This window comes from Heloderma suspectum, chromosome 7 (genome assembly GCF_057233095.1).
Source record: "Heloderma suspectum isolate Gila_16-S chromosome 7, 16-S_ref, whole genome shotgun sequence".
In the NCBI taxonomy this organism is placed as follows: Eukaryota; Metazoa; Chordata; class Lepidosauria; order Squamata; family Helodermatidae; genus Heloderma; species Heloderma suspectum.
The window spans coordinates 102,529,714-102,557,113 of NC_139464.1; the positions used below are offsets into that span (position 1 = coordinate 102,529,714).

A 27,400-nucleotide genomic window follows, 5' to 3' on the forward strand; every position below is an offset into this window, starting at 1 on the left:
TAGCCTATCACGGCTAGATTTGCAAAGTCAGCCATGATAGGCTACGTAAATCGTCACGTAGCCTATCATGGGTGACTTTAAAAAAAAAAAACGCGTACGCAAATGGCGGCCCCCATAGGGAGCCGCCATTCGCGTTCCTTATTTGGTCGCTGTAGTCTATGTAAAGATTTACGTAGACTACAGCGACCAAATAAGGAACGCGAATGGCGGCTCCCTATGGGGGCCACCATTTGCGTACGCGTTTTTTTTTTTTAAGTCACCCGTGATAGGCTACGTGACGATTAATGTAGCCTATCACGACTGACTTTGCAGATCTAGCCGTGATAGGCTACGTTAATCGTCACGTAACCTATCACGGGGGCCTTTTTTAAAAAAAACTTTTTATTTCGCAGCCGGGCGAGGCGAGGCGCCTCCTCCCTGGCCTGAATTTCGACCGGGCGAGGCGGGAAGCCTCCCCCCCGGCCTGAATTTCAGCCGGGCGAGGAGGGAAGCCTCCCCCCCCCGGCCTGAACTTCGGGGGGAGCAGCGAAGCGCCTCCCCCCCACCGCGAAGCAAGCTGCGAGACCAGGTAAGTGGCTTTCGTGCACCCCTAGAATTTTCCTCCAACACCACAGTTCAAAAGCATTTCCTTTGCTCAGCCTTCCTTATGGTCCAGCTCTCGCAGCCACAGATTACTACGGGGAATACCATTGCTTTCACTATGTGGACCTTTGTTGTCAGTCTCTGCTCTTAACTATTTTATCAAGATTTGTCATTGCTCTCCTCCCAAGAACTAAACGTGTTCTGATTTCCTGGCTGCAGTCAGCATCTGCAGTAATCTTTGCACCTAGAAATACAAAGTCTATCACTGCCTCCATGTTTTCTCCCTCTCTTTGCCAGTTATCAATCAAGCTGGTTGCCATAAACGTGGTTTTTTTGAGGTTTAACTGCTTTAACTTTACTCTTTTTCTTACTTCCTCTTTTTTTATATTAGACATGATATACTGTATAATAAAATTCCTGTTTGTGTGTGTATAGATATGTATACATTCATATACAGATTTAGAAATGACACTATCTAAAATATAGATAGCATAAAATTTATTAGTGATTTGTTATTATTATTACTTATCCTTTTTAATTTCCTTCCTTTTTATTATTATTACTATCATTATTATGAGACTTTGATTAGTAATATTTTTGGCTGGTTAAATTGTTAAGCTTTACTATTATATGTTAACTGAAGGGCAATATATGGTTATGGAAATGAACTGTAGGCCTGCTCCCTTGCTATAAGACTGATATGATATTGAAACGTAAGGTTGATTATCTGTGCTGTACTGAATGGTAATATTGGCAATGTTATAGGTATAACTTTTAAGTAGAATGATATTTGAAGTTTGTGTGTAATGGAGTTTACATTTAATCCTTTTAAGTAACTTTTTTATGTTTTTTCTTTCTTGCTTTCTTCTTCTGTTTTTTTTTTCCCCTTTTTCGTTATTGCTGTGTCTTCCTAAGAATATTGTATTGTTGGAAACTGTAGATAATGACAAGGTTGTTGGTACTGTTCATTACATTTATAAAGATAAAAAATAGAATACAAAGTATTTAAAAAAATAGAAATTTGGGAAGTGATTAACTATCTCTCTGTGCCCAGTCATCTAACCTTGCCTCCCTCCCCTTCTCCATGGTCATTCCCTCTATCACAACTTCCCTGAATTCCCCCCACTGTCAGGATTGATTCTGAGTGCAGGGAGATAGCAGCTCAGATACAGAAGAGGAGCAGCCAGAACTGGGGAAGGTTTTTTCACAGGCCAGTTCAGATATACAGTAGATAGGCATACTTCTCAGGTTACCAACTCCCAGATGGCCGGGCATGAAGCTTCATCCTTACCCCCCTCTGTGAGAAGCAGCGTGCAGGAGGAGGAGGCACTTGAGGTCTGTGACGTATGAGACGCCAGGCAGAGATGCAGAGCTAAGAGGGAACTGTCAGGGGCGGAGCTCAGACATTCGAGCCGGTTAGCGATGCGTGAGAGGCTATGCAGGTGAGCAGCAGGCGAGGGGCGGGACCTCCCTCCCTCAGTTAGCCTAGCCAGACAGCCGCCTTTTCAAACTGCGGGCAACTTTTGTTTATCCCATTTGAATCCCCTGGAGGCATCCCTTTGTAGCCGGAGAGGCTTCGAGGATTTGCATCTGTAATGAACCTGTGAATAATGAATTAAAGGCGTGAGACTGAAGCCTCTCTTTTGTGCGTCTGTGAGTGCTTGAGGAAAGAGGGGGCCAAGGGAATCTTGACACCCACACCCCTCATTGCACTCCTCTTCCGCCCAATGCTGCATCACTTACTGTTGTGCTCCTCTTGCTAGAAACATAGGAAGCTGCCTTATACTGAATCATTGGTCCATCTAGCCCAGTATTGTTAACACTGGCAGCAGCTCTCCAGGGTTTCAGGCAGGAATATTTCCAGCTCTACCTGGAGATGCTGGGGATTGACCCTGGGACTTCTCCATGCAAAGCAGCTGCTCTACCAGACAGCCACATCCCCTCGCCCTTCTTACTTATCTCCCAGTCTCCTAGAAGACAGTGGACCTGTTTGCTCATTACATGGTTTCAGGATTGTGCCCTGGGAGCGATAGAACAGGGTCATGCTCATGCCCATGCACTGCCTTCCCTATGACTGGAAGCACAAAACGATGAGTGAACTGCAGAGATGCCACGTCAGCTGAATGCAGGACCTCCTGCTGGAGTTCAGTTCTCCCTGCTGTGTCAGGAGGAAGAGAGGCTACGGCAGACTTCCCTAACCTGATGCTCTCCAGAAGTTTTGGACTACATCTCCCAGCATTCCTGACCACTGGTCATGCTAGCAGGGCATGCTAGCATGACCAATGGTCAGGAGATCCTGCATTCAACTGACATGGGATCTCTGCAGTTCAGGGCCAAGATACATGTAGCCTTAGAAGCACATTACTTATGGATGACTTCCAGTGGGTACGCATGGACTTGACACCGCCGCATCCATGCATTCAAATGGTGTGGCAATAAAACAGCATGGTAGCAGCCTGGCCTGAGCCCATCCTTTCCTCTATGCAGACAGACTCCAAATCCTCCATGCACTTGGCACTCAAGTGGAAGAGGTGGCTCACACTGGAGCCTACAGGAGGTCTGAGCCAGAGGAAATTGGACAGAATAGCCAGTGTAGTCCAATTGTAACTCCAGAGACCGTATTTTAAAAACATTTAAAGAAACTGTCCAAAATCTTTCTAGCTCTTTACTTTATGTTGGTTACTGCAGGTTGATTAAAAAACAACACACACATACTAAATGTTCACAATTCAACACAATTTTTTTCTCTTCCCATTAACTCTTTGACAGGTACTACCACTGAATGATATCCATCGCTTTTCTATGCAATGCACACCTTGACAACAACTAACTGTACCATAAATCAATTGAGTTGAAAATTAAATGTCTATAAAGCACTCATCTGAAAAAAGAAGCCGTTATGTGTGCTGCTAAAATGAATTCTAGATTAAGAGTTCCATTTTGTCTGGAAAATTGTTATTTGTGTTACAACTACAGTAAAAGTGAGAGTGCAAATCGATCAGCAACAGTATATCAGCTACAGCATCCCAGTGAACAATGAAAAGCTTTTAAGTACATTTGCACTGGTTGCATCCATGTCTGTCTGTTGTTAACATACATCTTTGTAAGATGTGGTATACCTAAGGAAAAAGGACTTGGTAAGCATATAATAATGAGTATGTTTCCAAATACTACATGCAGACTTTATGCACGCTCACATTCTATGATGCACCAGTTAGTGTATACATATATCATTAGTATTTCATGCAGCTGTGCGGTTACACAGAAGCTACATATACTTACCCAATGGTATGCTATCTAGGTCTGTGTAAAACAACAGCAAGGAGGAAACAAAAGCAACACTCCAATCAAAACCAATCCATTTGCAGAATGGAAAATAAAGAGCCCTATGTTACATTATAAACAGATTAAATCTATCAGTACTAGAAGAATAGATGCCGTAGAGTACAGATGACAAGCTCTCCTATCATTCTCAATTGAGAAAGAGAATTTAAATACCGACAATTTTACGACTCCAATTTGTTAAACTTCTGATGTTGTAGGTAAATTATCTGGGTATTGAATTCAAGCTCTAACAGTGATTAACTATGTGGTTTCCTGAATTTCATCAGTGTGGAAAACGGCATTTGTAAAAATAGTCATTTGCATGCACAAACTTTGAGTATGGTTTTACGATATAAGTACAGCATCTATTCATAAGATACCTTATTTGAAACACACTTAATATAACATGCAACATAAGTAAACCTAGCATGCGGTATAATTCAGTTTGGTAGAATATTCAAATTACCTTGCAAAGCATGGCCCAGTAGTGCATCAAGTTCAGGATTTAATTCTGCCTTCTCTTTCAACATATGAAATAGCAGCTGGTTTTGGGTTGCACTAGTAATTTCTGTTTGTTTAAGGCGACCTTCAAGAACTTTAATCTGAGCCTCCTTTTGAGCTGCTTGGAGACCCTATGGAAGTTGTGAAAAGGACTTCATAATCTCCTTAAAATAAATCTATAAATGTGAAGTCATACATGCAAATAAATATGCAAAGACACTACAAACCCTCTTTTTTAATTATTTATGGGTGCCATCCTACAAACCAATGGACATTTTGCTGCCACTGTATTAACTATATGCGAACTTTCCTCTATGACATTAACTGGGACGCAAATTGTAACCTTTAGCATTTGTCTCAGAGCACCCATCACATTTGACCACATACTGTGCAAAAATCTAAGGAGATTTCAACATGAAGAAATATTTTCAATGCACAGGGAGGAAAAATAACCCACACTGGTGCAGGGTTCATGAAAGTAAAGATTTCTCAGTTGTGTAATTTCTCAAGAGATGGAGCTATGTGAATATAGAATCAATTCTTAATGGACAAGACCCAAAGTCCAACCAGGAAGACATTTTCCTGTTGTCATGAATAATTTATGGCCAAAATGAAATAAAAGAGGAGCTCTTATAAGATGTTTTTTATATATGCAAATTAAGACACGTGAGTTGAAGAACTGGCCTAACATGCTACATATAGTTTTCTTCTCCTTTATGATAATGAATTTTGTATTGGTTTATTAACCATACATTTTTTCTGGCTATTACCACTGACTCTTGCTTTGGTTGGGTTCTCTTGCTTGTTTGGGGCTTTTCCAGGGGACAACAGCAGTACCCAATAGCTGCTGGCACATTTTGTAAAATCCCAGAGAGAAGTCAGATAAATCTTCCCTCCATTTCCCCCCAAACATCTCCATGGAAGCATGGAAGAGTGGTTTCTCTCCACATGCTGGGCTTCTGCAACGGCTGCAGGCTACTACTGACACCTTTCACAAAAGCCTACTGAGAGACAGAGACCACCTCATTTGCCCCCGCTTCCCATTTCTCCATAGAAGAAAAACAGGGTGGCTTCTCTTCCTCACCCTGGGCAGTTCCAAATGGCACCACAGCAGTGCCTTGCTGCTGCTGCTCTTTCTGCTGCCACCCCGTCCTGCAAATGCCTAGAAAAGTCCTGTGTTCCCCCAAGTTCTCTACAGAAAAGGAGCAAGTGATCTTTGTGCTGGATACATGGGACAGGGACAGGGCACTCATCACTTGCAAGAAGGCAAAAGGACTTACGGATTTTCCATATATTCTGTTTCACACCAGCAAGAATTTATGTATATTTATTGCAAGATTTATCTCTTCCTGGCTAATGCAACTTGGAGCTTAAATACCTGTTTTATTACCATTGTTCTGCTGTGTCTCCTAAAAAAAAACACCTCCATATATTACACCATCTACATTCCAGCTTTAGACAACACAATTTCAACCAGTTCAACACTTTGCACACTTTATTTTTAAAAAATCCAATTTGCCCTCAGCACCACTTAAAACCCCTTCATGGATCACTGCCTTGTTGTGGCGAAGGGGCTTGCGTAACTCAGTGAAGCCATAAGCTATGCCGTGCAGGCCCACCCAAGACGGACAGGTCATGGCAGAGAGTTCTGACAAAATGTGGTCCACTGGAGAAGGAAGTGGCAACCCACTCCAGTATATTTGCCAAGAAAACCCCATGGAACGTATCACAAGGCTAAAAGAGATGACGCCGGAAGATGAGCCCCTCAGGTCAGAAGGTGTCCAATATACTACTGGGGAAGAGCAGAGGGTATTTCCAAGTAGCACCAGAAAGAGTGAAGCGGCTGGGCCAAAGCCGAAAGGACACTCAGCTGTGGATGTGTCTGGTGGTGAAAAGAAAATCCGATGCTGTAAAGAACAATATTATTTAGGAACCTGGAATGTCAGATCAATGAAATAAGGTAAGCTGGAGGTGGTCAAACATGAGATGGCAAGATTGAACATCGACATCTTGGGAATCCATGAACTAAAATGGACAGGCATGGGCGAATTTAATTCAGGTGACCATCATATCTACTACTGTGGGCAAGAATCCTGTCAAAGAAATGGAGTAGCACTCATAGTCAACAAAAGGGTGGGAAAAGCAGTACTGGGGTACAATCTTAAAAATGATAGAATGATCTCAGTACGAATCCAAGGCAAACCATTCAACATCACAGGAATTCAAGTCTATGCCCCAACCACTGATGCCGAAGAAGCTGAGGTTGATCGGTTCTATGAAGACCTACAACACCTTCTAGAACTAACACCAAAAAAAGGTGTCCTCTTCATCATAGGGGATTGGAATGCTAAAGTAGGAAGTCAAGAAATCACTGGGATAACAGGCAGGCATGGCCTTGGTGTACAAAATGAAGCAGGACAAAAGCTAATAGAGTTTTGCCAAGAGAACACGCTGATCATAGCAAACACTCTTTTCCAACAGCACAAGAGGCGACTGTACACATGGACATCACCAGATGGTCAATATCGAAATCAGATTGATTATGTCCTTTGCAGCCAAAGATGGAGAAGCTCCATACAGTCAGTCAAAACAAGACCTGGAGCTGACTGCGGCTCAGATCATGAGCTTCTTGTTGCAAAATTTCAGCTGAAATTGAAGAACGTAGGGAAAACCACTAAACCATTCCGGTATAACCTCAATCATATCCCTTATGAATATACAGTGGAGGTGAGGAATAGATTTCAGGGATGAGACATGATAGACAGAGTGCCTGAGGAACTATGGACGGAGGTCCGTAACATTGTTCAGAAGGCAGCAACGAAATCCATCCCAAAGAAAAAGAAATGCAAGAAAGCCAAGTGGCTGTCTGATGAGGCTTTACAAGTAGCTGAGGAAAGAAGGGAAGCAAAAAGCAAGGGAGAAAGGGGAAGATATATCCAACTGAATGCAGAGTTCCAGAGAATAGCAAGGAGAGACAAGAAGGCCTTCTTAAATGAACAATGCAAAGAAATCGAGGAAAACAACAGAATGGGAAAGACTAGAGATCTCTTCAAGAAAATTGGAGATCTCAAGGGAACGTTTTGTGCAAAGACGGGCATGATAAAGGACAGAGAAGGCAGGGACCTAACAGAAGCAGATGAGATTAAGAAGAGGTGGAAAGAATACACAGAAGAACTATACAGGAAAGATCTGAATGTCCTTGATAGCCATGATAGTGCGGTCACTGAACTTGAGCTGGACATCCTAGAGAGTGAAGTCAAGTGGGCCTTAGGAAGCATTACTAACAACAAAGCTAGTGGAGATGACAGTATTCCAGCTGAGCTATTTAAAATCCTAAAAGATGATGCTGTTAAAGTGCTGCATTCAATATGCCAACAAATTTGGAACACTCAACAATGGCCGCAAGACTGGAAAAGGTCAGTTTACATTCCAATTCCAAAGAAGGGCAACGCCAAAGAGTGTTCAAACTACCGCACAATTGCGCTCATTTCACATGCCAGCAAGGTGATGCTCAAAATCCTACAAGCTAGGCTTCAGCAGTATGCAAACCGAGAACTACCGGAAGTACAAGCTGGGTTTCGAAGAGGCAGAGGAACTAGAGATCAAATCGCCAACTCTCGCTGGATCATGGAGAAAGCAAGAGAATTCCAGAAAAACGTCTATTTCTGCTTCATTGACTACACTAAAGCCTTTGACTGTGTGGATCACAACATACTGTGGCAAATTCTTAAAGTGATGGGAGTACCAGACCACCTTACCTGTCTCCTGAGAAACCTGAACCAGGGTCAAGAAGCAACAGTAAGAACCAGACATGGAACAACGAAGTGCTTCAAAATTGGGAAAGGAGTACGACAAGGCTGCATATTGTCACCCTTCTTATTTAACTTATATGCAGAGTACATCATGAGAAATGCCGGGTTGGATGAATCACAGGTTGGAATTAAGATTGCCGAGAGAATTATCAACAACCTCCGATATGCAGACGATACCACCCTAATGGCAGAAAGCGAAGATAATCTAAAGAGCCTCTTGTTGAGGGTGAAAGAGGAGAGTGCAAAAGCTGGTTTGAAACTCAACATTAAAAAAACTAAGATCATGGCATCTGGCCCCATCACTTCCTGGCATATAGAAGGGGAAGAAATGGAAGCAGTGACAGATTTTACTTTCTTGGGCTCCAAGATCACCGCAGACGGTGACTGTAGCCATGAAATTAAAAGACGTTTGCTCCTTGGGAGGAAAGCTATGGCCAACCTAGACAGCATAGTAAGAAGCAGAGACATCACCTTGCCGACAAAGGTCCGTGTAATCAAAGCTATGGTTTTCCCAGTAGTAATGTATGGCTGTGAGAGCTGGACTATAAGGAAGGCTGAGCGCCGAAGAATTGATGCTTTCGAACTGTGGTGCTGGAGAAGACTCTTACGAGTCCCCTGGACTGCAAGGAGGTCAAATCAGTCCATCCTAAAGGAAATCAACCCTGAGTGCTCATTGGAAGGACAGATACTGAAGCTGAAGCTCTAGTATTTTGGCCACCTAATGCGAAGAGAAAACTCCCTGGAAAAGACCCTGATACTGGGAAAGACTGAAGGCAAAAGGAGAAGGGGATGGCAGAGGATGAGATGGCTAGATAGCATCACCGATGCAATGAATATGAACTTGAGCACGCTCCGGGAGAGAGCGCAGGACAGGAAGGCCTGGCGTGCTATGGTCCATGGGGTCACAAAGAGTCGGACACAACTGAACGACTGAACAACAACAACAACAACAACCACCACTTAAAATCTTTGATAGCTAGCTTTTACCAAAAACTGTACCCTTGTTTCATATCCTTTTATTCTTATTAGGTCACCTAGAACAGAACTAGTTGGTATGTAGAAACATTTGCTAAGTTTCCTTCCTCAGACCACTGTGCTGAGTACAAAATATATTTATAAATTTTCAGGTCGGCGGGGGGGAGGATATATACTGTGTAGAACCATGTACCAACATAGCTCTAACATGTTTGAGAGAATCCAGCTACACCATCCAGTCATTAGGCTGGATACAGGCAACAGTAATCCAGCACAAGACTCCATAGGTTTCACTAGGGATGTCAGAGAATTCCGCCATGGACTCAAACGAGGCTGGATTCCAAAGAATCCAACCTCCAGATTCTGTGGCGGAATGGTGCCACTTACCTCCAGCTCCGGAGGATTTCATGCAGCGTGGCTCTCCGGCAGTCTGCACAGGCAGTATGGTAGTGGCGGCTGCCATTACTGTATTGCTGGGAGAAATACAGCCACAAATGGCGTAGCGGACACCACAGTAAAGCGGTGTTTTCTTACCTAAATAGAGCCGTAAACGGCTGCAGTTAGGTTAAACTCAGGGCTTTACGGCCACAAGTGGCGTCCAATACGCCATTTGCATCTGTGTTTTTCCCCACAATACAATACAGTAATGTCAGCTGCCATTATCGTATCGCCTGTGCTAGGGAGCCGGAGTGCGGCTCCATGGAATCCTCTGGATGTGGAGACGCTCTGGAGGATTTCGAGGGGCCAGGAGCAGAGCAGCTGGTCCCTCTGTGGAACCGCCCCGGAACGGAGGTAGGGGATTCGTCCAACCCTAGGTTTCACTATGTGTGTTACCTTATTAATGCCCATTGTAAGGAAATGGTCAAGTAAATATCGAGCTTCTGTAAGTGTACAGGCATTGATCACTGCAGTGACATCTAGAGTCTCTCCTTCCTCCTAAATAAACAAGAGAAGACAGCAACAGCTATTAGTCAGAAAAAAATACTTGAATACTACATGGGCTTCACGTGAGCTATTCCAATGGTTCTGAATTAGGAGCCTTTCAGATTAAAACTGAATCCTATTATTTATTCATTTATTTATTTAATTTCTATGCCACCCACTAGTGGAAGCTCTCTGGATGGTTCACAACAATTCACAAAAATTACAAACCACAAATACAACATTATAATAAAACATAGTATAGAAATTTTAACATACAAAATGTAAAAGAATTTAAACAACTAAAAAAAATTCAATATTAGACCTGTTCAAGACAGCTGACATAAATGGCCCATAATATGCCTGGGAGAAGGGGGCAGTCCTAATGTGGTGCTGAAAAGATGACAGTGTTGGTACCAGGCAGGCCTCAGTGGGGAGTTCGTTCCATAATCAGGGGGCCACCACTGAAAAGGCCCACTCCCTTGTTGCCACCTTCCAAGCCTGCCTTGGAGATGGCACTTAGAGGAAGGCCTCAGATGTTGATAGTAGTATCAGGGTAGGTTCATTTTGGGAGGGGCATTCCATCAGGTACTGTGGTCCCAAGCCGTGTAAGGAGTTATAGGCTAAAACCAGCACCTTGAATCGGGCTTAGAAACATACAGGCAGCCAATGCAAGATCTGGTCAGATCTGGTGTTATATGCTCAGATCTTCTGGTCCCAGTTATTAATCTGCTGCTGCATTTTGCACAAGCAGCAGCCCACATAGAATGAATTGCAATAATCTAACTTGGAGGTTACCAGAGCATAGACAACTGAAACCAGGTTACCCCTGTCCAGATAGGGGCACATCTGGGCCACTAGCTGAAGCTGGTAGAAGGCACTCCATGCCACTGAGGCCACCAGAGCCTCAAGTGACAAATATGTCTCCAGGAGAATGCCCAAGCTACGAACCTGCTCCTTCAGGGGGAGTGAACCCCATCCAGAACAGGTTGAGCACCCTCCTTCCAGTCAGAACCACCCACTAGCAGCATCTTGGTCTTGTCTGGATTGAGCTTCATTTTATTAGCTCTCATCTAGTCCACTGTTGCAGCCAGGTGCTGATTTAGCATGTTCACAGCCTCACTTGATGAAGATGAAAAGGAGAAGCAGAACTGGTTGTTATCAGCATACTGATGACAACACACTCCAAAACTCTGGATGACCCCACTCAATGGTTTCATGTAGACGTTGAATAGCATGGGAGACAAAAGCTGAGCCCTGGGGAACCAACCCCATGCTGGAGAATGCACGGGGCAAAGCAATATTCCCCAAGCACCACCTTCTGGAGCTGGCCATCCAAGCAGGAGTGGATGGTATCGAATGTTGCCAAGAGATCCAGGAGTATCAACAGGGTCACACTCCTGTCTCTCTCCCAACATACCTCATCATACAGGGTGACCAAGGCTGTTTCCATGCCAGAACCCAGCCTGAACCCCGGCTGAAATGGATCCAGATAATCAGTCACATCTGAGAGTGTCTGGAGCTGGTTGGCCACCACCCGCTCAAGGGCCTTAACCAGGAAAGGAACATTTGCCACCAGCCTAAAGTTGTTAAGATCTTCCAGGTCCAGAGAGGATTTCTTCAGGAGTGGTCTCAACACTGCCTATTTCAGGTGGCTCAGGAACACTCCCGCTCACAAGGAGGCATTAATCACCTCCCTGGCCCAGCTGGCTATTCCCTCCCTGCTGGTTTTTATAAGCCAAGGGGGACAAGGATCCAGTACTGAAGCAGTTGCACAAACCTCTCCAAGCACCTTGTCAATGTTCTGGAGCTGTACTAACTGAAATTCATCCAAGAAAATTGGACAAGGCTATGCTCTGGATACCTCACCTGATTCACCTGCTGTATCACTGGATTCAAATTCCTGGAGGATGCAAGAGACTGTCCTGGAAGTGCCCAGCAAGTATATTACAGCAGGCCTCAGACAGATCCACTGTGTCCTTAGGGCTGGCATGTAATAGGCCCCGGACAATCCTGAAAAACTCCTCTCAGTGGCACACAGAGGATTCAGTAGAGGCAGTGGGATGTTATTTCTTTGCCACCCTCACTGCCCCTGAATATATCTGATCATAAGCACACACCAGTGTTCGATTGCATCCATTAGGAGTTTTTCACCATCAATTTATTTATTTATTTATTTTTCATTTCTAAACCACCCAATAGCTGAAGCTCTCTACACTCAAGCCATCTCCTAATTGGTTTCATTGCTCTCAGCTCTGGGGTATACCATGGAGCCGTACAAGCTCTACTGCAGAGGGGGCACTCAGTAGCAATCGTGTCAACTCCCCAAGCCATTTCCGTTTTTCACAGATTTCAACAGGATTTCGACAGGCACTCCAGCCATATCAGCCAGAAAAAAACCTAAAGCCCTCTGGAAACCATCTGGACCCTTAAGCCTCCGGGGCCAGACCCAGCATCACCATAGAAAAATCACCATAGGAGAAAAGAAGGTGAATAAAATGCCATTAAAGATACCTACCTGAACATAATACTTTTGCAAAACCTTTGGGGATGACATACCTTTGCTTCCTCCATCTGCATGATATTTGCCTGGCAGTCAGAAATACTGTCATTGATATAGTCTATATTTGCAGTCAGTGACTCCATCTCTTCATTGATATTGTGGATGGTTTTATCTGCATCTGCTCCACTTTCTTTGATGACTCTCTCCCTCCTTTTGGAAAGCTTCTCTTTCCTTTTGGTAAGTTCTTCACGTTGCTGTAATTTAAAAAATGTATGTAAAACATGCGTTGGGAAACAGAGCCACCCCAATGTTTTACAGTGGGAAATAAATTAAGTGAAGCTCTCATGTGTTTTATTGAATTTTTGTGGAAGAATTAACAACTATGCAGCATCTCTAATACATAACTGCTGGTCTTTCTAACATTAAGGGCTGTTTCATACATGCATGTACATTACTTGATTACTGTGCACGGTATGACTAGGAACTGAACATATAAACTGATTCCATTGAAAAGCTTGTAATTGGAAATATTATGAACTTTCCATCAGTCGTGTTATATTTGTCAGGACCCATTCAAACCAGCATTTCACGTCATTAAGCGATGAACATGCATGTGCGGTCCAGACCTAAGACATCATATTTTTCATGTAATGCAAAAGTGGCATTCTCCAAAATGCCACAACTAGCTGAATGGATACCTGCAAAAATATCCTACCTTCAGTAGTCTATTCATATCAGTCTCCATATTGGATATAGTCATTTTCTGCATAATGATCTCTGTTACTCTACGTTCCAGTAACTGCCATTTCATTCTGGCTCCCTTGGAAGTATAAACCCTTGCAGTCATCACTTTTCTTTGATACTTACTCCTGTAAGAAATTCAGAGATACACATTGTTCAAATAATATAGTAGAATGTTTCAGGAATTTTCAGTAGCTGTAATAATAAAAGATAAACACTTTTAATGTTTGGCATTTCAATTGGGGAGTTGGGAGTACCACTTATTTTTAGAAAATCTGTAATCATCTTCTAGATTTGTTTCCAGTATTATCACAAACATCTCCCCAGTGTTTTTTGTAAAATACATTATAGAACAACATCTTCCCCAAATTGGGCAACATAGAATCATAGAATAGTAGGGTTGGAAGTGGCCAACAAGGTCATTGAGTCCAACCCCCTGCTCAATGCAGGAATCCAAGTCAGAGCATCCCTGATGCATGGCTGTCCCAGCCACTGTGGGAGAGCCCACTACCTCCCTAGGTCACTGGTTCCATTGTCGTATTGCTCTAACAGTCAGGACGTTTTTCCTGATGTTCAGCCAGAATCTGTCTTCATGTCACTTGAGCCCATGATTCCGTGTCCTGCATTCTGGGATGATCGAGAAGAGATCCTGGCCTTCCTCTCTGTGACAACCTTTCAAGGACTTGAAGAGCGCACTCATATCTCCCCTCAGTCTTCTCTTCTCAAGGCTAAACATGCCCAGTTCTTTCCGTCTCTCTTCATAGGGCTTTGTTTCCAGTCCCCTGATCATCTTTGCTGCCCTCTTCTGAACCCTCTCCAGTTTGTCTGCATCCTTCTTAAAATGTGGTGCCCAGAACTGGACACAGTACTCCAGATAAGGCATAACCAGTGCTGAGTAGAGGGGAACTAGTACTTCCTGGGATTTGGAAGCTATGCTTCTATGAATTCAGCCCAAAGGAGCATTTGCCTTTTTTGCAGCCACATCACATTGTTGGCTCATCTTCAGCTTGTGATCGACAACAATTCCAAGATCCTTCTTGCTTGTAGTGTTGTTCAGCCACGTATCCCTCATCTTGTAACTGTGCATTTGGTTTCTTTTTCCTAGGTGCAGAACTTGGCATTTATCCCTATTAAATGTCATTCTGTTGTTTTCTGCCCAGCACTCCAGTCTGTAAAGATCACTTTGAATTTTGTTTCTGTCTTCCAAAGTATGAGCTATCTCGCCCAATTTTGTGTCATCTACAAATTTTACTCCTCCAAGTCATTAATAAAAATGTTGACGAGCACTGGGCCCAGGACTGAGCCCTGCGGTACCCCACTCGCTACCTCTCCCCAATTTGAGAAGATCCCACTGATAAGCACTCTTTGAGTCCAATTCTGTAGTCAACTGTGGATCCACCGGATCGTTGGTTCATCTAGCCCACTTTGAGCTAGTTTGCTCATCAGGATATCATGGGGCACTTTGTCGAAAGCTTTGCTGAAGTCGAGGTATATTATGTCCACAGCATTCCCACAGTCCACAAGGGAGGTTACTTGATCCAAAAATGAGATCAGATTCGTCTGGCAGGATTTGTTCTTAACAAATCCATGTTGGCTTCGAGTAATCACTGCATTGTTTACAGATGGATTGCTTTATCATCTGCTCCAGAATTTTCCCAGGGATTGATGTCAGACTGACTGGTCTGTAGTTCCAGGTTCCTCCTTTTTCCCCTTTTTGAAGATAGGGACAACATTAGCCCTCCTCCAGTCATCCGGCACTTCACCCGTCCTCCATGGCTTCTCAAAGAAAACAGACGGTGGTTCTGAGAGTTCTTCTGCCAGTTCCTTTATTACTCTAGGATGCAGTTCATCTGGCCCTGGAGATTTGAACTCATTCCAAGTAATTAGGTGTTCCTTGACCATATGCCTATAGATCACAAGCTGCAATCCTGCCCCTTCAGCCTGGACTTAACTCTTGCAGAGGGGTCATAGACCCTCTTTTGGGAGAAGACTGAGCCAAAGTAGGAATTGAGCACCTCTGCCTTTTCTTTCTCATCTGTTATCACTGTGCCATCCTTATTTAATAGCTGAACCACCATTTCTTTTCTCTGTCTTTTACTATGCACCTAGCTGAAGAAAGCCTTTTTGTTGCTTTTAGCATCCCTCGCTAACCTCAGTTCGTTCTCAGCTTTAGTCTTCCTGACGCCATCCCTACAATTCTGTGCTACCTGCCTGCACTCTTCCTTTGTTGCTTGGCCTTCTTTCCACTTCCTATATGTGTCCTTTTTTGTTTTCAGGTCATCTCTAAGCTTTTTGTGAAGCCACATTGGCTTCTTCTGTTGTCTTCCACCTTTTCTTTTTGTTGGATTTGTTTGTAATTGTGCCTCCTTGAGGATTTCCTTTTTTAAAAGCTCCCACCCATCTTGGACTCCTTTTCTCATTAGAGTCACTTACCAAGGGACCTTACTTATCATTGTTCTGAGTTTATTAAAATCAGCTTTCCTAAAATCCAAGGTACGCGTTTGACTACACTCGGCTTTTGCTTCCCTTAGAACCAAGAACTCAAATATAACATGGTCGCTTTCCCCCAGAGTTCCTGTAACTGCTATTTTATCCACCAAGTCATCTCTGTTGGGTAGGATCAAGTCAAGGATAGCCAATCCTCCAGTTCCTTCCTCTACTTTCTGTAGGAGGAAGTTATCCGCCACACAAGTCAGGAATTTCCTGGAGGGGCCATGTTTTGCAGAAGTTGTCTCCCAACAAATATTGGGGAAATTGAAGTCCCCCATTACTACTACATCATGATTCCTTGAAACATTCCTGTTCTTTTTGAACAACTTATATCCTTCAGTTGCTGTATTCTAGTCATGACAGTCATCCCACCAAGTCTCAGTTACACCTATCAAGTCATAATTTCCCTCTTGTATAAAGAGTTCAAGTTCGTTCTGTTTGTTTCCCATACTCTGGGCACTAGTATATAGACATCGAAGACCATGTGCTTCATAGTCTGGCTTTCTTCCTACATGTTTGTGAAGTCTATTATTGGGCGCTATTAGAGCTGTTCTCTCTGTTGCGGTGCATGAGCCTTCATCCATTGTTACCCCCAACTTTACATCTCCCTTCCCCATTGGATTCAGTTTAAAGCCCTCCTGATGAAGTTCTTCATGCTGTGGCCAAACACATTCTTCCCAGACTTTGTGAGGTGCAACCTGTCCCTTGCCAACAGTCCATCTTCATAGTCAAAGTCCTATTTCCCCAAAAGCATGTATCTGTGAAGGGTGCTATTTCAGGACATTTCCTGGTGTCAGTCACATAGAGAAGGGATTACAGCAAACTGTAAATCAGTTGAAAATCTGCTCTGTCAAAACAGAACATTATAGAAGGATCAGATAAGAAGGCAGAGCTTGAAGCAGCAGAGCAGCAGGGTGCCCGTAACAGGGGGAAGGGCCATGGCTCTACACATGCAGAAGGTCTCAGGTTCAATCCCCAGTATCTCCAGGTAGGGATGGGAAAGACCCCTGTCTGAATCCTTGGAGAGCTTCTGCCAATCACGGTAGACCAGGGGTGGACAATGTGCAGCCCTGCAGATGTTGTTACACTGCAACTCCCAACAGCCCGAACCAGCATAGCCAATGGTGAGAAATGATGGGAGTTGCAGTCCAAAAACACAACTTGCCCACCCCTGCTGTAGTCAGTACTGAACTAGATGGCCTAAGGCAGCTTCTTATGTTCTTCGGAATCTGGAGGAAGCTACTCCCAGCATGCTGTCCTGATCATCTGCTAAACTGAATTTGTTTATTTATTTATTTTAAACTACAAAAATAGACAATTAAATGTTTGCCTGGTATTACCTGGTTCCATTGGTTGTGGCTGCTGGTAATGCTTGGACCCTTGCTACAGGTATTCTCATCTTCTGTTGAGATACTGCTCTTGGCCCATCATTGTCTACTGAAGATGAACTCGATTCTTGATTGCAGTGCTCAGGCAGACTCAGCTTCCGACTCGTTCTCCCAGCCACTTTATCAGACATAGGTCTTGCTTGCCGACGAAGAGCTGTAACCTAAAATAGTGGGACAACAGTGTCCAATAAAGCAGCATTTTGCTTACAAATTAGAACAATTTAATATCACAATTTACACAGATATTGCAGCACTAATATACTCTGGTACCTCTTCTGTTTTCCGGCGAAGAATAACTTCTTGATTTCTCTTCTGAGCCTCCAGAAGTTTTAGCTGATGCTGAAAAAGAGCCATCAATAAATTAAGAGATATAATCCTCTCGGTGCAATCATATATACATACATACATATATAATTACCAACTTGTAAAACCAGAAACGGGAACTTTGCTGATCCTACTTCCTACAGAGGTGAGCATTAGTTGGCAGTCCTAGTTCAGGTACAAGAACTCCAACAGAAGAATCCTATATATGTTTACTCAGAAGTTGGTTTCACTACATTCAATAGGACTTACTCTCAGGTGAGTTTGAATAGGATTAGAATCATAGAATCATAGAACAGTAGGGTTGGAAGGGGCCTACAAGGTCATCGAGTCCAACCCCCTGCTCAATGCAGGAATCCAAGTCAGAGCATCCCTGACAGATGGCTGTTCAGCCTCGTCTTGAATGCCTCTAGTGTGGGAGGGCCCACTACCTCCCTAGGGAATTGCTCCATAGCTGTATTGCTCTAACAGTCAGGAAGTTTTTCCTGATGTTCAGCCGGAATCGGGCTTCCTGTCACTTGAGCCCATGATTCCGTGTCCTGCACTCTGGGATGATCGAGAAGAGATCCTGGCCTTCCTCTCAGTGATAACTTTTCAAGGACTTGAAGAGGGCTCTCATATCTCCCCTCAGTCTTCTCTTCTCAAGGCTAAACATGCCCAGTTCTTTCCATCTCTCTTCATAGGGCTTTGTTTCCAGTCCCCTGATCATCTTTGTTGGCCTCCTCTGAACCCTCTCCAGTTTGTCTGCATCCTTCTTAAAGTGTGGTGCCCAGAACTGGACACAGTACTCCAGATGAGGCCTAAGCAGTGCTGAGTAGACAGGAACTAGTACCATTTGCCCCATTTGGACAATCAGAAATATTTTCACCCTCATCCCCTAGGGATGATTAATTCTGAACCAGACACTCCCCAGCTCCTGCTGGCTTTCCCCCAGGGATAACTTTAAAAGTTGCTCTGCCACCTTTTTTATATTAAGTGCCACTACTCTGGTTCCATTTCAGTTACAGTTTAACCCACATTTATGTTTATCCTATGCAAATACAACAGATACAATCTGCCCATGCTTTCAGCTATTAATTACCTCTCGCTTTCGCTGCTCCTTTTTAAGTTGTGCAATCTCTCTGTTCCTTCTAGATTCATTCATCCTGGCTTTCTCTTGCTCTTCTTTCATTTGCTTCATCAGACGAACCTGTATAATGGTAATTCAACCACCTTTAAAATGAGGTTTTACTTTCCATAATATACACAACAATCCCTTTGTATTCACTCTCCCCCTCACCACTGCAAGAAAACTACAAGGCTGAGGTCCTTCCACAACCTCTAATAATCTCTCATAGCAATCACTCTCTGGCAATTGCTTAGTTTAGAGCTCACAAGCAGGTAGTGAACAGGCCCGTGTTCTCAGACAATTTCAGATTCCACACTTAGCAGGAGTAAATTCAGACAGCTGTTTACCAAGTTGTAACTTACTGCAGTGGGTGAACGACCATATGGAAAAGCAGAATGGTCTACAGTACCTGTCTTTGGGGGTAGAGCACCGCACTTTTGCACCATCAGAAATTCAAGGAAGCGGGTCAGTTTTGAAAAACTCTCTTCACCATGTGGATGAATGCTTACAGATAATCGGCTCCTCCAAGCAATTCTTTCCCACAGTAAGTTACCACTTGGTAAACAGCCATCTGTATTCACACTGGGCCAGTTCACACATAATGATAAGACAAAATTCTTCAGAATTCTAGCGTGTTGGAAATGAGCAAACACATTGCTGCATGTTGCTCGATCGCTATTGCTTGGCTCCTCCTTCCAGTGGGAACAGCGAAGCAAACCAGGGCCCTCCGTCTGTGGTTTGTTTAGCATTATATCTGAACCTGGATTTCTGGCATGTCCCTCTTCTAACAAGCTAGAGTCATAAGCCAAGAAAAACTGTAGCTGATGACTCTGGCTTGTTTTGGAGAGGAACAAGCCAGAGATCCCAGTTTGAAAGTAACACTAAACAAATCACAGACAGAGGCTTCCTGGTTTGTTTAGCCACTTCCACTGCAGAAGAAGCCAAGCAAGAGCGATTAAGTAGCACATGCCAACATCCTTGCTCATTCATAATAAGCCAGAATTCTTCAGAATTATTTTCCATTGTTCATCTTGTTAATAGCCTGGTTTACATGTAACGATAAGCCAGAATTCTTCAGAATTTTGGCTTATCGTTACATGCAAACCAGGCTATTAACAAGATGAACAATGGAAAATAATTACATTATTCAATTGGCCAGTAAAAAATACACAGAATTGTATTTTTTAAGGATAACATTTTACAGAATGCCTAGGAATGTAGTTCATCTTTGAAGTATTAGAGAGTGTATCTTTTTTAAAGAAGGAGGAGGAGGAGGAAGATGAGGAGGACGACAACGACAACCACCTTTGTTTTCTTCATCTCTGCCACATCCTGCTGCAATTTTTTCAGTTGCTTTTCATACTGAGATTGATTTTTAAGTAATCGTGCATGCTCCTTCTGAGCAGCTTGTAGTCTCTGCAGTTCTTTATTCATAGACTGGAGTTTCTTTTCATATTCTGTTTTTATCTTTTTTGCCTTTTCTTCTGAGCAGGATTCCACTGAGCCTAAGTAATGATAATGGATTTCTCAGTCAATGGATCATGTACACATACGCTCAGTTCCACATCACCTTTCAGTTTTTGCTAGAGGCCCTGGGATCCCACTTACCGGAAAAGGGGATGTTGTGCCTGTCACACAGGATGGTATGTGGGAACAAGGAACCCGCCTCTTTTGCACACAGCCAGAAGCTTTCTATAGGTTTTGTCACCTGGTTACATTGTAGCACAAGGCTCCAGCCCAGGAGCCAACTGGCTGTGCTGGTTGGCTTCCATGGGCAGCACTTGGGAGCATACTTGGGGGAGAACTCCCTGTGGTTCATTCCTTGGCCAAAATAGGAGGCCTGGTCCACAGCTTTGGCATTGCCACCACAGACTTCATGGACTGCAGACCTCTGAGGAAGGGCTCCCAAAGAGCTGTGTGAGTGAAAAGGACTAAAGAAGAACAAAAACACTGACTACTGCCACATGGTTAATTCTCCTGACCACCAGGCAAGCACCAAGACTGCTAAAGACCGTCACCCAGAACACACCAGAGAAGCTCAAGAAAGTTGGCAAAAACCTGATTTGAGTGTTGTCGGTGGCTGGTTGAGAACAGGAAGGTAGTTGGAGTATGTGGTGCAGGTCAACGGAAAGGCACTGGTGGGCCCTTTAATCCCATTCCAGTTTCTCTCTTTCCCTCATGGGGAGACAGCGAAAGACAGCCGTTTTTGCTGCTAGCTGCTGGGATTGGACTGAGAGCTTGGGGACTTTATAAGCCTTGGCTATGGGCTCATCCCACCCCAGCTAATATGGAATGTCCCACCTGAATTATAACCCTGGTCATGCTGCAAATCTCCATGGGACAAGTAGGGGAGCCAGCTCCTTGGGAGAAGTGGGGGAGACAGCTCCTTAGGAGGTCACCATTTTGGCTGCACACATGGGACAGACACCTGCCTCATTAGATGCTTACATGTAGACATATTATATTAAATTATTAAATAATAAATAAATAAAATGGAGCATGCTAGGGCAGACATGAAATACTTTCCTCCTTTGGCTTGACCATTCTTGTAACTAGCAAGAAGGCTTGGTCAGCCTTGGCTCTCAGCAGTAAAATGCAGGTGATGTGAAGGATAATACCACTTTGAGGTAGATAAAGAGCAATTGTGTATACACTGGCTTACATTGGCTTTGTTCTGATCTAGTGGATCCTAATTTGTCATCCCTAATCACTCTAAGCTGTAGCTCAGTGGCACATGCTTGGTATGAAGAAGATCCCAGATTCATTCCCTGGCTTCTGTCTGGGGCCCTGGTGAACTGTAGTCAGGCAGTGTAGACAACACCAAACTAGATGGATGGGTTCAAATACTCCATCCATGGCTGTTGCTTCCTTGGTGAAGATGGGTGCATGAGCGGATGGAAGTCTTGCTATACTGTGCCACCTTTCAGGTTTTGCTAGAGTTCTCATTTGTGCAAAAAAAAAAAAAAAATGGTTTGGCAGAAATTAATTGTCAATAACTATAACACTTGAATCCCATCCTTATTCCAAGCAGTTCATGGTGATTACATGGAGGTTTTCATTTTATCCTTACAACACATGTGGGTAACCCGCAGGCCACATATGGTCCTTAGCCACTCTCTGCGTAGCCCATGAAACCCCCCACTGGGTCCACCCACTTTTCCCCTACCTCCCAGCTGATCAGCAATCAGCTGGAGGATGGGAAACAGTTCACCATTTCCCTGTTAACAGCAGCGGGGAAGTAACAATCGGGATAACTGGGTGCAGGGAAAGACTTTAACCTTGTCCCTTCCTAGCAATCCCAGTACACGGACTGAGCAGTGAGGAAACAGCACTCTGACTCTGGATCACTGCGGGGTGGGGGTGATGCTTTGGATTGCTGGGGGAGGGAGAGGCTTTAAACACCTCCCCCAAACCCCTGAGTAAAATGGGCAGGGAGGAGAGGTTTAACCTCCCCCATCCCTGCATGCTGAGATTGGGCGGGGGGGGGGCATCTGTGTGTGCAGCTCCCAACCCACCACCCAGCACTGCATGCAGCCCCAGGGCCAAACAGTTGCCCAGTCCTACTTTACAATAAGCCTGTGATGTAAGTTAGGCTGGGAAAGAATGACTGACACAAAATCAGTAAGCTTCATGGCTAAGCGAGAGTCTGAACTGAGGTCTCTCTGCCCATGCCATTACACTGGCTCACTTATTTTATTCTGGATTCCACCATATGGCTTGTTAAAAGTCACTCAAAGTGGCTAACACAAAAGATTAGAATATGCTCCTTACCTAGGTTCTGAAGCACCTGATCTCTTTCAAGCTGCGTGTCCCGAATCTTATGCTGTAGCATCATTAGTTTCTCCTCATATTGCCTTTTCAAGGTCTGAAGTCTTCGTTGGCTGTTCTCCAGTTCATCTATCAGCTTCTGTTTTATGGCAATTTCACAGGTAATGTTTGCTAAATCTGCCTGATAATTTGCTGTAAGTTAAGGAAGTAAAAGCATCAGGAAGAGTTTAACGCATTGTGGCATGCAGCCTCTAGAGCTTCAAAAGGTACATACAACTAGAAAAGCACCTCATGCAAGACAGGGTTGCGGTGATCATGAGTCAGCTTGATGATGAGCTTGATGCAAAGACAACCATAGTGTTAAAAAAAAAATTGTCACCTTTTTCATCAGAATCAGAATCTGATTCATCTGAGCTTTCAACAACTTCCATGTCATCATCATCGTCAAATTCTTCTTCCTCCTCATCCTCATGATCACTAAGCTCCTGACCTTCTTCCTACAATAACAAAAGGAGAGGAGGAAAAATTGGAACTCCTCCACAGATTCCTTGATTTAAGTACAGTGCACAATTTTAATTTAGTCCGTTCATAAACAAACATTTTCTATTCTGCTCATATACATAGCCTTTAATCATTAAAGAAAATGATGAAGGTTAACTGTGGCAAAAGTACATATGCTTTGCTGTCACCAGCATGTACTTAGGCATTTTATGTCTTCTCCTTGCTTGTTCTTGTTCTTGTTGTTGACTTTAAAGCACTACCAGGCAGGCATATGACTGAAGCCTTAGACCAGGAGTACAGAACCTCAGGCCTGGGGCCCAGATCTGGCCCTCCTGGGTTTCCCGGATGGCCATGCCCCTTTCCCACAACCACCGATCATTTGGTGGCTTCTTAGCTTTCATTCATTTTTTTCCCCATTCTAAAAGGTTGAAATGCTTTCCTAAGGCCTAGTTACGGGCAGTAGGAGCTTTAAGCATACCTATGCCAGTATTTTTTGGTCCTGCCTCTTTTGCCTTTGACCTCACCCTTTTTCCTTCAGTCCTGTCCACCACCTGCAGCACCTGAGATGTTCTCCAAAATTGAGTTTAGTCCCTGGGCTGAAAGAGGTTCAACACCCCTGCCACTGACAATACAAATAATGACGAAGGGCACAATCCTATGCATGTTTAAATAGAAAAAAAGTCCTACAACTCCCAGCATGGCTGGCTGGGGAATGCTGGGAGTTGTAGGACTTTTTCCTGTCTAGATATGCATAGACAGGATTTACATTTACCCTAAATGTATTAATGCCACAATACTTACTGCTTCTAGTTCATGATACTCTCTTTCAGAAATGCCCTTTTCATCCTTCTTCTCCTGTTCATTATCTGTGTTCTCCTCTTTAACAACACTATGAGAAAGCAATAGAAAAGGGGACATAAACTATGGGAAGGGGCTGATTTACCCTCTGCTCAAACCAACAGCCTACCTAAAGTACTGGCCACAACCTGGTGTTTCTTTGAAAGCAAAAAGTAAGAGGGCAAATCATAAAGTTTTTGCTACTCTATTCAAACAGCTTCTTGCAAGATCAAAAGTTTTGAAATGGCAAGAAGAACCATAAATATCCCAAGGATTTTCCCCAACCCCATGCATAAAATTGCATTCTGGAGATTCAGAAGCGAGGCGACAAGGTAGGATGGTGACCCACAAATGGGAGAAGGGACTGCATTGCAAAGCTTTTATAAAGACACAGACAGACCCACCAGAAATGCTAGAGAACTGTAGTGTTTCTGTCTACATCATGCCAGAGCAGCTTAAAGTTAAGCTGGGGGTAAAGACAAGCTGGAACTACAAAAGCCACTTTCAAAAAGAAAAGTTATCCGAAGTCATAGTCCTGTACATAAAATAGTTATGTACCACCCACAGAGGAGGTTCTTTAAGGAGCAGGAGGAAAGATGCTGAGAAGCCTAAACCTTTAAATCCCTTGCCTTCAGAGCCAATCATTCCCTCCCTTTCACTGAAGAAATTTCAGTGTCTTCTGTAGAGGAACTACTGAGAAACATAACAATAGCACATTGAGAAATGTAGGTGTAAGTTATTGCAACACATGCAATAAAATCCTAGGCATGTTAACTCACAAGCAAATCCAATTGAGTTCAAAGGGGCACAATCCCTAGAAAGTGTGTTAAGGATTGCAGCCTTAATCATGGATGAGCAGCTGCCATGCAATTTATGGATTGCTGAATTTGCCCCCAATACAGAGGCTGTCTCACACACGTGGATCTTAGATGAACTGCCTATGCGTGGCGCTAGGGGAAAAGTGACGAGAACTGAAGCTTTAGGATTGTTATGTTCGAGGTTTTTTTAAAAAAAGATTTAATTAAGTATTTCCAAGTTCATTTTTACCCATCATTTTCATGATGAGGTGGACAAAGATAAATGTAAATAAAACAATTTAAACATGAATTTGTCAGCCTGACCTAATGTCACAAGATAGATGTAAAAAGAAGTAAGCGTAAAGTACAGCTAAAGAAATTATAAATGACCATGGTGTGCTGCAAACCATGAACAGCTGCAAACAAGGGGCAACAATGATAGAGGTGCCTGCTGAATGAGACAGAAACTTTACAACATTTAGTGAATTCAAGTATTCTACAGAGAAAGCAAAAAATGCCAAAATGTCTATTTCTGGTGGCACAGTGAAAGAGAAGATGAAACCAACACACTGTCCAAATGTAAGGGGATGCTCTAGATAAAAAAATTATAATGGATGCTCTTTCTAGCTGCACCCTCAAGTACACACCTGGGCCACATATCACTAACATAAAATGGCTGCAAATATATGGGCTGGTAAAAAGAAAAATAATCTTTTTGAAGTGACACCAGTGCATGGAGCTTCTCTACAAACTGTTTTGGGTCAGTTTCCATGTGTCCATCAGTCTTAAAGCCAAGAAGTTACTTTGCTGCTACAGCTACTAGGGAATATCATTGTTCTAAAATTTACAGTCTAAATGGTAAGATATGCCTTTTGACCTCAGACCCAAGCAGAACAATGGATGGCTTGTATCCCTGTATTCTTCTATTACAGTCCTCCCAATATTCTTCATCTCTCCTCCATTTTACTGTACTAATCCACCCAATCATCTTGGCCAGCTTCTTGGTAGAGTAGACTGGCCTTAGAATATAGGTTCCTAGTTAAGGTCTACCTTGCAATTCTTTGAACCTGAATTACTGTTTCTTAAAACATGGAGTGATTAATATAGAACAATCAGTTGGGGACTTCCTGTCACTGAGGACTGCCCAACTGATTGCAAAATTGCTTATTAGTCCAAATGAATACAACTATATACTACTTATTACAATTTCATTCTATTTTGACAAACAGTTACTCCAGCCAGTGAAGTAATCCAACTCCTCCTGAAAGTATCATTCTCACAATGCCTCCCAGATAGACAGACAGACAGACAGACAGATATTAATTTGAACTCAAGAGCTTGGGGTGGATAACAACTATCCTACCCTATCCCCTTCTCATCTCTGGCTACCAAAACCAGTTTTTGTTAGATTCCAGGATGTCCAAATATATAAAGATGCATAAATTGAAAAGGTGATTTTAAAGTATCAAACTGCAAATGAAGGGACATTATAATTGAAGGCTACTCTTGGTGGACGTGTAGTAAGGCAAAGGCTAACTGGACACAGATGTTATGTATTTATTTAACTTATACCCTGCTTTACACCACAAAAATGGCGCTCAAGATGGCAAACTATAATTTATGTGTAATTTTATGCTTAGTAAATCAAATTTTAAGACTGGATTACCACTAAACCCTAAGCTTTGTCTGCTAACCTTTTTGAAGGGTGCAGTATCTAAGAATGAGACGCTTCAATTTTATATGTTTGTAGCCACAAGGCTGTCATATGGTAAATATTGGAAGTCTTTAAACGTTCCAAGCATGAGGGAGTGATATATCAAACTTTAGGATCTGTCTGTGTTAAATAAGATCATATCTTATATTTGATGAAGTGAGGGAAAATGGAAGTGAATAGGATTGTTGAAGAATGGAAGTATTTTGGAGAGTTTAGAAATGTCAAAGCGCTGTCCAAGGGAATCATTTCCCTTTGCTGTAGTTTTATTGTAGACATGACTTTTTAAAAATAGTTATGGGATATATCTTCCAGTTATATTTATCTTTACTCCCTGTACCTTTATAAGTATTTATAATAATCTCATCTATAATTATTAGTAGATATATTTCTCCAATGAATTCAATCAGGATCATATCATCCTGAATTTAAGAACATTCGTTATTGGGTGAAATAAATACATAAATAAGATGCTTTGTGCAGTTACTGGAGTTCTGTGCACTCACAAAGCGACTGTAATGTAGTTGTTAGCTTTGAGACTACTATCTTTGTAACGAACTGTAATAATGTAAAAATAATACAGTCGTTCATTGTACTTTAAATAATAAATGCTTGTATCTAGGATAACACACGTATCCCTGACCTAAATGAGTTCTATTCAAAATCACATCTGCACCAACAGAACAGTTAATCACATTGCAGCTGTAGGATCAGGCTTGTACACATGGATTTTTGTATGCATGGATTTTTGTGGAGACTCCAATGTGCTAATTCTACTCATACGATCTCCACAAGCAGCAAAATGCTGCAGTATTGTGCTTGCCACTTCCTCTTTTTTTTTGCAGAATTCCTATACTTTTAATAGTTGCATGATAGGCAGGAATTCAACATAAATGAATTTATGTTTAACATGGTAGGCAGTGCCATTCCACACAAGAGAAAGCTGTTAACTCAGCACAGCACCTCTTTTTATAGGTGTTTCTTCCTGCATTTCCAGTTTATTACAAAACTAGCAATATACCATTGTGTACAAAACACAGTGTGGGGACAACCGAGGTTAGCTATTTTGCCAGGTGTCCCAGCCTAAATGCAGTCTCTATCCCACATCCTATGCCATTCT

General features: G+C 43.0%; 1 protein-coding gene across 2 annotated transcripts in view; it reads right to left on the reverse strand.

Moving 5' to 3' along the window:
• Nucleotides 1-27,400, reverse strand: part of KIF21A (kinesin family member 21A) — a 140,346-nt gene that overhangs the window by 34,820 nt on the left and 78,126 nt on the right. Inside the window, exons 13-24 of one of the 2 annotated variants that reach the window (XM_084811009.1) lie at nucleotides 23,737-23,824; nucleotides 22,814-22,931; nucleotides 22,438-22,626; nucleotides 19,972-20,171; nucleotides 18,640-18,747; nucleotides 17,508-17,576; nucleotides 17,190-17,398; nucleotides 13,334-13,487; nucleotides 12,675-12,872; nucleotides 10,029-10,130; nucleotides 4,373-4,538; nucleotides 3,865-3,885 (exon numbers count right to left, since the gene is read on the reverse strand). In XM_084811009.1, coding sequence (XP_084667135.1) covers nucleotides 3,865-3,885; nucleotides 4,373-4,538; nucleotides 10,029-10,130; nucleotides 12,675-12,872; nucleotides 13,334-13,487; nucleotides 17,190-17,398; nucleotides 17,508-17,576; nucleotides 18,640-18,747; nucleotides 19,972-20,171; nucleotides 22,438-22,626; nucleotides 22,814-22,931; nucleotides 23,737-23,824 — 1,622 coding nt within the window. The remainder of the gene's footprint in view (nucleotides 1-3,864; nucleotides 3,886-4,372; nucleotides 4,539-10,028; nucleotides 10,131-12,674; nucleotides 12,873-13,333; nucleotides 13,488-17,189; nucleotides 17,399-17,507; nucleotides 17,577-18,639; nucleotides 18,748-19,971; nucleotides 20,172-22,437; nucleotides 22,627-22,813; nucleotides 22,932-23,736; nucleotides 23,825-27,400) is intronic. The other variant, XM_084811008.1, reaches the window with a different exon arrangement.